The sequence below is a fragment of the Pogona vitticeps genome, chromosome 12 (genome assembly GCF_051106095.1).
Source record: "Pogona vitticeps strain Pit_001003342236 chromosome 12, PviZW2.1, whole genome shotgun sequence".
Taxonomy (NCBI): domain Eukaryota; kingdom Metazoa; phylum Chordata; class Lepidosauria; order Squamata; family Agamidae; genus Pogona; species Pogona vitticeps.
The window spans coordinates 15,965,881-15,978,210 of record NC_135794.1 but is presented as its reverse complement, the minus strand read 5'-3'; the positions used below and the strand labels follow the sequence as shown (position 1 = coordinate 15,978,210).

The window sequence follows — 12,330 nt, the reverse complement described above, 5'->3', positions numbered from 1 at the left end:
GTAGATAACTAGTTTTCTATACTACTTCTTTTTATTGCACGGGTGGTCCCCCAGATATGATTGGCCTGCAATTTTTGCCAGACCTAGCCAGCCAATTCATGGGAGAATCAGGACCCATCAAACTTACCCAAGTTTGTCAGTTCATATTGCTTGACTTTCTTCTTCAGCTTTATTGGCCCAAATTCCCACTGGCCATCCCCGGTCCCTTCAGAGGGGTTCTCCTCACTCGAATCCTCTGCAGCCACTTCTCGGTAATAGAGTTTGTAGCCTGAAACCTGGGCGTGATTGGCTGGAGGTTGCCAACTTACTAAAAGCGACTCCATTTTTGCTCTGACTTTTAACTCAGCTGGGGCAAAGGGAACTGGGGAAAGTTAAGAAGAAAAAACATAACACATTCTTTGCCTTCAGAATCATACTTCTCAGGTTTATTTTCAGTTCATTTGTGCCTTCCCCCTGCCTTCTCCTCTTAAAACATTGCTCCTTGGCTCCAACTCAGTTCAAAATGCTAGTGTTTGTTTTCAAATACTTAAACCCATCTGCCTGTATACTTAGGTCATCTACGGATGCCCTTATCCAGGGCTGGCCCTGAGGCAGAGTAATAAACGGTGTCTCCATCCAGCCAAAGTCTACAGTATCTGAAGCCGGTCACTTGAAGCAGAAAAGAATAGGTAGGTAGGTAGATAGGTAGATAGGTAGATAGGTAGATAGATAGATAGATAGATAGATAGATAGATAGATAGATAGATAGATAGATAGATAGATAGATAGATAGATAGATAGATAGATAGATAGATAGATAGATAGATAGATAGATAGAGAGACGGACGGACGGACGGACGGACGGACGGACGGACGGACGGACGGACGGACGGACGGACGGACGGACGGACGGACGGACGGACGGACGGACGGACGGACGGACGGACGGACGGACGGACGGACGGACGGACAGACAGACAGACAGACAGACAGACAGACAGACAGACAGACAGACAGACAGATAGATAGATAGATAGATAGATAGATAGATAGATAGATAGATAGATAGATAGATAGATAGATAGATAGATAGATAGATAGATAGATAGATAGATAGATAGATAGTTAGATAGATAGATAGATTTCCCCTGGCTGGCAGTAAAGCCATAATAATAAGCAATAAATAACTAATAATACGCTGTCCTTTCATGACATGCAAGATATATCTCCTCTGTTCAAAGCCCATATCCTGCTCTTCTCTGACTGCCTCCCCAGTCAAAGGTGAGGGATACGTCTACTATCACAGTTTTTCAGTTGTGGTGCCCAGTCAGATGCGCCCAGAAATGAAAACAGGTATTCTTTTTTTTCCACTATAATTCTTAAGAGTACCCTAGCTCAGTTGAGTATTTGGGGAGACATAGTCCAGGAGTATTCCCCCCCCCCAATATCTGAAAACATCCTCCCAGGAAGGCCCACCTGACACCAACGTTGTTATTTTGTGATGATGTTAGCCAACTCTCAGTTTTTTTTGTTAAGTATAGTATCTTTGTCTCTCTCTCCCCCCCCCCTTTACTGTGTTTAATCTGATGTTTTACTGGCTGTAGGTCAACTTTGTGCTTGGTCTTCATATTGCTGTAAATCACTGTGGAAATTATTAATTTGGATTTTGAACTACACGGGGGTGTGTGTCTAGCACCCCTAATCCCAGTGTTGCAGAAAGGAAAAGTGTGCATTATATTGGCTGAAACAAAAAAGTACCTCAGTGACAAAAAGCAACAGATTTGTTTGGTCACACTTTTTGTCTTAAAAACGAAACAAAAACCACCGGAACATAACCAAGCGGCAGACACGGCCCAAACTCTTGAGGTGACAATGTTAATAAAAGCCTATTTTGTAGGTCTAGTTTTATGCGGAACAATATAGGACTCTGTAGAAGGAAAATGCCATCCAATATGCCGGATGAGATTCGACCAAAACTTGCCCGCGTCCCAGTAAGCCTGGCAGTAGTTGAGGTTAAGCTCACAGCAAGGGGAGAACTGAAAAACCAGCAAGCCACCTACTGTGGGTCTGATTGTCTCTGTCTGGAGTGCGATGTTGCGTCCATTCTGAAGGTGCGCCATAGCCCACACTAGTGCTTGCTGCAATCCGAACTTTGTAGACCTTATTAGGGTGCAGGGCATAAAGGGTGAGCAGTGTCTCGTTCGCACCAACCTCGGTAGAGGAAATCAGATCTGTAAGAAAAACAAGAGTCCAGCCCTATAATGGTCTGGGGTCCAGGAGGGCACGATCTGCTGACGGGCACCCCACCGGTGTCCCACCACCACCAAAGCCAGCAGGACATGACCTTCTTTTCCTTACAGGCCAGCTGATCATATTTCTCAGCTGTTTTTAAAATGCTTCTGAATTATTTGTGTTTCACTGCTTTGTTTTGATCCTTTCTGCACACCACTCTGAGATAAGCCAAAGCCAAAGGGAGAAGGCCTAAAACATTTAAAAAGAAAATCTTAAGAAGTTTCTCCAGTCTTACCAAAGCTTAGCTAGCTTCTCTCAAAATCCTCTTTGTGTAATGACCAAGCAAAAATCTTCACATTTACTTCACTCTGGATAAATTCAGAAGTTAACACTGCACTGAAGGCTTCTGCCTTCTTACAATATTTAAACCAGCTATTTATGATGTTACTGCGATGTAAACATACATGTTTCAATACCTGCACTGTGGCGCTATCAAACCAAATATGAGAATCGTTTCCTATTGCTGCCTACAAAGGCCTTTGTTTTATAGCCACATACCAATTCAGCAACACCTTTAATCAACAGAACCACTTCTCCGATACCTTCTTTAAGAAGTGCATAATCAATTCTGTACTTGGTGATCTTCCCATTGCTTAGTTCTGGAGGAAGAGGCAGCCATGTCACCTTGATGTCAGTTGGTGTCATACTTGAAAGGGTAATTTGAGGAGCTGCACTGGGAACTGGGAGGCAAAGACAGAATGGGTGATTCTATCTCACAACAAAGGAGATAAGCGAAACAAGAAACAGGATTTGTCACTCAGCAATGCTACATGAACCTTGTGGTGCCCCACTTGTTACCAGTTTGAGAAGGAGCAGTTGATAAGCACTCTCTGAGTAAGATTCTGTAACCAACTGCGCATCCACCTGACAGTTGTTCTATCCAACCCACACCTACTTAGCTTGCTAATCAGAATATCAGGCAGCAATTTATCAAAAGATTTGCTGAAGCCAAGATATATTATGTCTACAGCATTCCCACTATCTACCTCAACAAAAAAATCAGAAGACTGGTCTGGCAGGATTTGTTCTTGACAAATCCATGTTGGCTTCTAGTTATTACTGCATTGTTTTCAAGGTGCTTGCAGAGTGACTGCTTTATAATTTGCTCCATAATTTTTCCTGGGACTGATTTACATACACCTGGTTAGAACCACATTTTATAGGAAGGAATGTTCCACCAGATTATAGATTCTTTTAATGTGTACATCCTATTATTTTAAACATGAATTTCACATTCATCAGCTGTCTAACATTCCCCAAGTTCATTTTTTTAAAGCAGGTTATGTTCACTCTGTTTAATTTGAAGCTCAAATTAAGGGCACTCTTCTAATTTAGAATAAGGATCAGAGTTTGGAAATGTTGCCTCTGCTACCGTTAGTTTCTAGAGAATTGTGGAAATAACCACTTGGGGGGGGATCAAGTTTCCATGCAATGATTCTCACTACTGTACGATCCACTACCCCACCCGCAACCCAATTATGTCATTTTTGACAGGTCCTACAAGAGGAAGCATTTTGGGACCGTCCCTTCCCGTTCCTATTCTACGAACCATCCTCCAGGGTCTGTATGTTTATGGAAGAGGATGTCCCGCTGGCTCCAAGCTGAGAGTACGCCACCACGTAGAAAATGTAGTTCGTGCTGGGCTCCAGGTCTTTGACCTGAAATTCGGTCGTGTCGTTATTCACCGCGAACTGGTACTCCACATGGTCGGTGCCTAGAGGGGGTACACAACGCTGTCAGACAAAAAAAGAGAAGAAAGTTTTGTCCTTTCTTCAAACTAACTTCTTGTGAGACGCGTGCAAAAAGTTTCACGCCATCTTTCATCCTAGATTACACTTAATCCCTCTAGACTACTCTCCTCTCCGCCATTTCTACCATTTTAAACATAAGCCTCAGGAAAAACACAATTTCAGTCCTTATTTCTAATCATTAGCACAGAACAAAGAAGGGCCAGGGCATTTGGCTTTAATTTATCTGCTGCTCAGAAGTACAGCCTTGGCGACAGAGCAAACGGGAAACTAAACTGGGCAGACTGGCTCCATCATACACAAAGGGAAACCAAAAATTATATTTCTGTAGAGTTAATACAAAGCTTTCCTCTTCCCTTCCGTGATACAAACTGACAAAATTCCACCTATTATATATATATATATATATATATATATATATATATATATATATATATATATATATATATATATATATATATATATATATATATATATATATATATATATATATATATATATATATATATATATATATATATATATATATATATATACAGTGTATATATATATATATATATATACACACACACACACACACACACACACACACACACACACACACACACACACACACACACACACACACACACACACACACACACACACACATTAATCCAGAATATGAAAAAGTATTTTAGCCACAAATCTTATAAATTACTGTTGATAATATTTATTTATCCATTTCTTCTAATGGGCTCTAGGCAGAATCTATGCTGCTGCTCTTCCTTCCTGCTTTATCTTCACAAGAACCCTATGAAGTAGGTCGGGCGGAGATAACATTCCCAGCCCATGTTCGTCAAGCGAGCTGCATAGCTGAGAAGGAATATCAACAGAGATTCCTCAGACTCAGCTTAACACATCGAAGACTACACCACATTGACTTGGCTATAGTTTTGGGATGGGCAGGGGAAATAGCAGACTCTGGCTTCGATCCTGACAAACCCAGCTGGACTTCGCTCCCATTGAAAGCAGGGGGAATTTACTGATGATAAATGTATCCCACTGATGCAGTAGGAGCAATATTCAGCTAACTCAGAGCTCATCCATACCTCCTGTTTCCTCCTGCTGAAGAAGGGATTCCATCGCCCACTGATGTGAATGAGTTTAACAGAGCTACAGTACATGATGTTACTGGAGACTCAAATCAATCCCTCCAACTTTGGGATTATTTTCATTCACTTAGGAACTCGTTTCGTTTGGTTTTGTCCACCTGTCTGGCAGCCCAGTTTGCTCCAGCCCTGTGTGTTTCTTAGCCCAGTTGCTAGAGAACATGCACAATTCGAACTCCCCTCTCACATCAGGTGTAATGGCACTTGAGGCAGTGCCTCCCTTCATGGGAGGGAAAGAGGCAAAGTGTGGAGAATGGGGAGAGCAGGAGAAGGAAACGGGGGGGAGGTGGCAGGAGGAAGTGAGGGGATGTCTTACAGTATGGAAATTCAAACTGGAAGAATCCAGGTTACATTCAAGGAAAACATTCAAGCAGGTATGGAAGCTTGGACTGAGTGATTCTGGATCTGTGAGGACATGGAACCATTCTTCCAACTTGCTTCAGTCCAAGCCACGCACCTCATGGGGGTGAGCTCTTAGTCTCAATCCAGCCCTCCGCCTATTCCCCCCCTGTTGCTTTAAGAATAATTCAAGTGTGAATATAAAGACGATGTGCAAAGGAGGCCCATACCTAAATTGGTTCCCTGGAGATTATGGGAGTATTATACATTCGGAGAACAACTGATTGAAGCTGCTTACACAAGAGATTAATTAATTTACATAAGAACCCTCTGAAATCCTCAAAAGGGCTTTTACCCAGTGAAAGAAATTTTTGTAAAATATGCATAGCCTGGGTTGCCTTACATATTTATTATAAGGAACAGATATCATAAAGGGATCCAAACCTAAGCCTTTCTTGTGCAACGCTGTGTGCTCAGTTGCCTCTCAGAAATCCTGAGGGCAAAAGCACCCTCCTGCTCACGTTCCTCAGTAAGTGGCACTAAGAGGTAGGCTGCCTCCGATACTGCAGGAGATTAGTAGCTATCTATCATGCTATCACAACTACCAGATCTATACGGTGCAATTCAGCCTTAGTTATGCACACACACCGCCTTTTGAGCAATCATTAGCAAATGCAGTGTACCTTCAGAATACAGGGTACGTACCTAAAGCTTTCTGGTAATGCAGCGAGAACCCAATAATCTGCTCACTGTTGAACTCTGGACGTTCCCAGGATACCAAGACAGTTGTGCTGGAGAGAGAACTAGCCGACACCCTCTTAGGAGCGCTGGGCAGTCCTTCCCGCACGATCACTTCCAGTCTGGCCGCCGCACATGCCATGCCCAAAGGATTCTCTGCCACACATTGGTAATAGCCAGCATCGTCCAGCCCAATCTGGTTGATGACCAGGGTCCCACTGCTCTGCATCTTCACACGTCCTTTGGATAAAAGAGGCTTCCCGTTCTTCATCCAGTGGATGTTAGGAGACGGCTCCCCTTCTGCTTTGCACACAAATCTAGCTGTGCTGGCTCGGGTCCGAGAAATGGTTTCAGGAAGCTGGGAGATAGTAGGAGGGGCTAAGAGACAGAAGAACTGAATTAGCATTTGGACTGCATGTTGTGTCTTCTCTCTTCCACAGCAGAGTCTGAAGGAACTCTATCCGTACCAATGTTTGGAAGAATTACTTGTCTACCAACCACTGCTGTCTCTTTATCTTAGAGCCCCATTTGAATGCTTTACCATGAAGTCTCTGTATCCTCATTTTTATGTCTGTGAAAGCTCACATTAAAATATAGCAGTTTGTCTTTATGGTGCCATAACGTCTTTATCTTCTTCTTCTATTGTTTTGTTTTGTGTTTCTTGTGGATATGCAGACTGACATGGGTCCCACTTCAAAAAGCATAAGCGCACAGCAAACTAGCTAAAGGAGCTTCCCACCACCAAAACAACCACATTATTTGTCTTTCTAACGATTTGTCTTTCCACCTGAAGAGACCCAAGAGCACTTAGTTTCACAACAACATGAAAACAGTGTGTTCTCCGATCTCACCAAGAACTCGGAGCTCAGCTGCAGCAGTCACAAACTCTCTGGTTTGGGGCTTATTCGCCCGGCAAACATAGACTCCCGAATGATGAAGCTGGGCGTAAGGGATTAAGAGGTTGGTTCGTCCCACTACAATCACATCTGTAGAGATCGGATTCCCATCTGTAAAGGAAAATGAAAACATCAAATTCCAGGGTGCACTGTGAACACTGAAAACTGCATATTCTGAAGTAGAAGTTGGAAACGCTACTTTTTTGTATTGCCATTCTCAAGATAGTGCACCTGGTGGACTGGTCATGCTGATGGAGAGATCTTAGAAATTGTACTCCACAAGGTAGCTTTTCTGAGGGTGCGACTACACTGCAATATACTCTAATTACTCCAGGTTCATCAAGATACAAATCAATTCAGAATTTCCCAACACAACAGCACTGTAAATGTGGGAGGACCTTGTACTTTTCTTTGAGGAACAGTTTCTTTTCGAACACCTATCATGAGGTTGTTTACTTTAAACTGCTCTACAATGCATTGTTTTTTGCTCTTCTTTTGGTTGTGTGAGCAGCCATCTTGTTGTTTTCTGTGCGTGGAGGCATTCCTTGTGCTGACATCTTGGGGATGTGTTGGAGGTGGTGCAGGATGCTGACTCATGGGGAAATCAGGAATGATGCCTGCTGTCAAGCTGTTTCATTAAAAAAAATAACTTCCACTTAAAAAATTTGGAAAAAACATAAACTCCAGATAAGACGGTTATGGACAAGGACAGAATGCAGGCAGAGTTGGGACAGACTAAAGTGCCAATCTGGGTCAATTTAAGGCAATTTAAAGAGTGATGTGCACCAAATCAATCCAATTCAATAAAGGCTGCCCCATGAAGACAGGAAGAGTACATGATATAAATCAATACAATGATACCCCGAGACAACTCTTGAATTTTTTAGGCAATGTAGTCACACCCTGAGATCTGCTTACAAGTGCTTTACACTGTCTGTATTTTACTCAGGACAGGAAGGGTGTAAAACCAACAAGAAGTCTTGCAAATGACCAATTTCTTTGGCACAAGTCATTATGGAGTTAAGTTCATGTAGAGTGCATATCATGGAGTGGACCACAGTCCACAAAGCAAACTGAACCTGCGAATCTTTCAGATGCCATGAGATTTCTGCTTTTCAGTATTTTAGCTGTTCCAGGCTCACTGCTTTACCACCCAGTTTTGATTCTGATAGACTGAAGAGCCACATAGGCACATAAATATCTTAATGTATAACTGATTTTACAGAGTAGTCAGTATAACACTGTACACGTATGTTCCTTATTTATCAACTTGTCTGTTGGTTCTAGTCTGCTTTTCTCTGGGTGAAGGAGAATGAGGCAATAGGAAGAAGCAACTGTGCATCAAAATTAGTTTCTGCTCAACAGTGTCCCAGGTACCGTTTCCTCGAAAATAAAACATAGTCTTATATTAATTTTTGCTTCAAAAAACGCATTAGGGCTTATTTTCAGGGGATGTTTTATTTTCAAATACACTCCTGTCATCTTCTTCTGGTTGCTGCACAAGGGGGGAGGGCAGGGCTTATTTTTGGAGTAGGACTTATATTATGAGCATCCTGAAAAATCATGCTAGGGTTTATTTTCAGGTTAGGTCTTATTTGAGGGGAAACAGGGTATTATAGGGCACAGCCTTTAGTGCCTAACTGATGCCCCGATTTTAGGATGGCTGGCTCTCAGCTTCTGTTTGTGGCCCATTTCCTTTCTGTCAAATGTGAGACTGCAGTTACTTTCACAGGCCTCCTTCATTCCAAAGGGGAAATGCCATGTTTCTTTCAAACAGACATATGCCCCTGCTCCCACTTTCCCTCCATCCCGTAAGAGCGACTCCAGTGATCTTCATCACATCTTATAATCCGAAAGATAACTCAAGAGTTATTTTTGCAAAGCACCGACAGATGCATCAGAATTCCCACCAGCTCTGCAAAACCCCTGACAAAAGGGGCCGCCAAAGGCCTGACCCGTACGCCCCGACCTTTAGAGCTGGGGCGTCATTCAATCTCAACCGTGACCAATTTAGATCAAAAGGCGTCCAGTAACTAGAATTTCATATCTTTTTGCAGATCAAACAACACAAATAAATTGCGTGCTTTGTATCACTTTCGCTTTAATTGGCAAGCTCCGCGCGGACGGCACCTCCACTCAATGCAGGCTCAACTCCTACCACCATGTTCAGTTGCAGTGTGCAAAGCCTCTGAAAACAAGTTCTTTTTAAAATGGGTTTTACAGCAAAAAGATCCGGGGAGTTGCTTCCCGGCATCAAAAAGGCACTTCATTTACCCTCCCGTATCCACGAGACAAATGGTGCAGGACTGGCAGATGCCATGCACTCCATCACGGCACTCTCTCCAACCACCACCGTAGCGTTCTCTGGCGCAGCAACAATGGCCACCTCTCCTGTGGTTGTGGGCAGCACGGGACCTGGTGCAACGAATTTCAAATTTACTTTTCGGCCAACAAGAGACAGAGGAGGCAAAATGTTCTAAGTAGGCAATAATGATAATTTTTTTTAAAAAAAGAGAGAGAGTCCTGTTTCTCCAGCATTGCCTTTGAATAATATGTGTAGGCACAGAAAGAGCTTGCATGTTGTTGTTGTTTCAACTTACTATATACTGTCCCATAGGTGCTAGCGTACTCTCTGGGTGGTTTACAACATAGTTATGCAAACAACATTCTCCCCCCGCCACAGAGAGCTGGGTACTCATTTTACCAACCTCAGAAGGATGGAAGGCTGAATGAACCTTGAGCCAGCTACCTGATTCTATCGGGATCAAACTCAGGCCATGAGCAGAGGCTTGACTGCAGTACTGCAGTTCAGACACTGTGCCAAGGACTCTTGTTGAGTGTGAAAATCTTTTCCAGTCTCCTATGGGAATTCCATCACTGAGAAACAACCTTGTAGTTCAGATAAGACTTTTGCTATAACTCAGGAAAATAGCTAGGATATGCTGTACAATTGGAACAGTCAGACATACTTTTGCAACCGTGGCTCCATCTGTAGAATCCTAGGACATGAAGTCTGAGGAGGTGCCTAGAATTTCTCAGTTCGAAAGTTCTAGTACTATATTTTAAGGAACTCTAGCAGAGAAGACTCCCTGGAAAAGACCCTGATGTTGGGGAAGTGTGAAGGCAAGAGGAGAAGGGGACGACAGAGGACGAGATGGTTGGACAGGGTCATTGAAACTACCAACATGGATTTGACCCAACTCCGGGAGGCAGTGGAAGACAGGAGGGCCTGGCATGCTCTGGTCCATGGGGTCATGAAGAGTCGGACACGACTTAATAACTAAACAACAAAAGCAGAGAATCGTAAATCCTGTGTCAATCTGTACATGCTAGGATTCTGTAGGATGGAGCCATGACACTAGAGTGGTCCTCACACGACCAGATAGGCGGGATATTAAATAAATAAATAAATAAATAAATAAATAAATAAATAAATAAATAAATAAATAAATAAATAAATGGTCTCAAACTGCTGTAACTCTAAATACATAAAGATATAGTCTCGGTCTGGTTTCTGTTTCTGATGGCACCAGTAACATTGAGGCTGTTTTACACTCAAATATGTTTGTACATTAAATAATCACACTTACACTTACACAACTCTTAGGTCAGGGAATGGAGATGGGTTATTCCCATCTTTTTCTCATAACACAACCTGCCAAGGTCAGTGAGGCTGAAAACACATATTCACCCAACATCATCTTCCAGCTTACTTGCTAAGTAGGTTTTTGCACCCCTATTTCCCTTATCCAATTTCCCCAGCAGAGCATGCTGTATTTTATGTGACTTTATCAAAGTTTTTTTTTAAAAGGTTCCTACAAGGCCTGGCTTTTTCCAACTGCTTACTGGAATCTGTTACCAGCACAGTCAATATTTCAGCAAAATGTCTACATGCATATTTCTATTGGTAAGGAATGCCTATTTTATTCAAGCAGGCTTTTAGGAATTTACTGGCCCCAAAATAAGAGTTGCTGTGCTTTAACATGTTTAAATAATGTGAAACTTAGTAGCTTGAATTTGTTTGTTTGTCCCAGCTCTCACAAAAACAAAAGCACGTCCCATTTGTCTGTTGGCATCCAGTACTATCTAGTCGTTGACTCTGATTTGATAGCAGCTCTCTCCATGAGTGGTATGTCAAGGACAGAAGGTTCTTTCCCACCAACTCTCCCTCATGATTTTAATTTAAAGATGCTAAGAATTCAATCTGCAATCTTTGTATGAGCTCAACAGCCACCTTGCTCTTCAGTTTTCCATCATCCTTAAACTCCCTGCCTCCAAATTTTCACTTTAAATACCAACCTACCGGGTCAAGGCCACCTGCCAAACGTGCAGAGGTTTAAGTGTCTTTTAGGGTTTCTCAACTGTTAAAAGACTGTTGGCTCAAATGTTTTGTCAGCTTCTCAGCCTGTCAATCCGCTGAAATAAATCTGCATGCCACCCCCACCCCCCAGCATCAACATTACCACCACTATTCTGTTTCAGAAGGAAGCACAAATTTGGTTGCTGTAGGCTTTCCGGGCTGTTTGGCCGTGTTCTTAAGGTTTTTCTTCCTAACGTTTCCCCAGTTTCTGTGACCGCTATCTTCAGAGGACAGGAGTCAGAACTCTGTCTGTGCTCTGGTGCAGTTTGTGGGATCAGCTTTTTGTCCTTTTCAGGAGACTGGGTGATTATGGTGATCAGGGTGTTTTTTGTTATGGGTATATTGTTGTGATGGGGGGGAGATGATCTATCACTGTGATTGAGGGGTATCATTAGCTGGTATTTTGTGTACAGTGATCCTTGTGGCTGGGTAGAGTTTGTTGACCTTTTGCAGGCTGTATTTTTCAGGGCTGGGAGCCAGGCTTTATTGAGTTTTAGACTTTTTAGAGTTTTAGACTGAAAGCCTTCGAGAATACAAAGCACAAATCTGTTCACATTTCATTTTATTTATTCATTTTGTTCACTAATTTAAAAGCATTTCATTTTTTAAAAACCCCAAATACAACAAATCCTGTTGTTAAAAGAATAAAATAATAAGAACAGTAAGATTAACTAAACTTAATAACAAAAGCAACTGACTGAATCTTAAACTGGTGAATAGCTGCTATTGTTTCCTTTAAAATATTCCTTACTTGATTGTTGCTCCAGAATCACAATTATTTTGGAAACAGAGGATGTATGCTGACTTCTTAGCCTCAATTAAGAAGA

The 12,330-nt window shown here is 42.3% G+C and overlaps 1 protein-coding gene across 6 annotated transcripts in view; it reads right to left on the bottom strand.

The window, feature by feature from the left end:
- The window catches only part of IGDCC4 (immunoglobulin superfamily DCC subclass member 4), a 92,021-nt gene that overhangs the window by 27,785 nt on the left and 51,906 nt on the right, over positions 1–12,330 (bottom strand). For 5 of the 6 annotated variants that reach the window (XR_013538905.1, XR_013538904.1, XR_013538906.1 and 2 more), the window contains 7 exons: positions 9,418–9,558; positions 7,099–7,254; positions 6,215–6,625; positions 3,821–3,985; positions 2,814–2,951; positions 2,040–2,210; positions 128–361 (listed from right to left, as the gene is read on the bottom strand). Coding sequence is in view for 3 of the 6 variants with exons in the window: in XM_072982129.2 (XP_072838230.2) it covers positions 128–361; positions 2,040–2,210; positions 2,814–2,951; positions 3,821–3,985; positions 6,215–6,625; positions 7,099–7,254; positions 9,418–9,558 (1,416 nt within the window). In the remaining 3 variants the exon portion in view is untranslated. The remainder of the gene's footprint in view (positions 1–127; positions 362–2,039; positions 2,211–2,813; positions 2,952–3,820; positions 3,986–6,214; positions 6,626–7,098; positions 7,255–9,417; positions 9,559–12,330) is intronic. The other variant, XM_078380893.1, reaches the window with a different exon arrangement.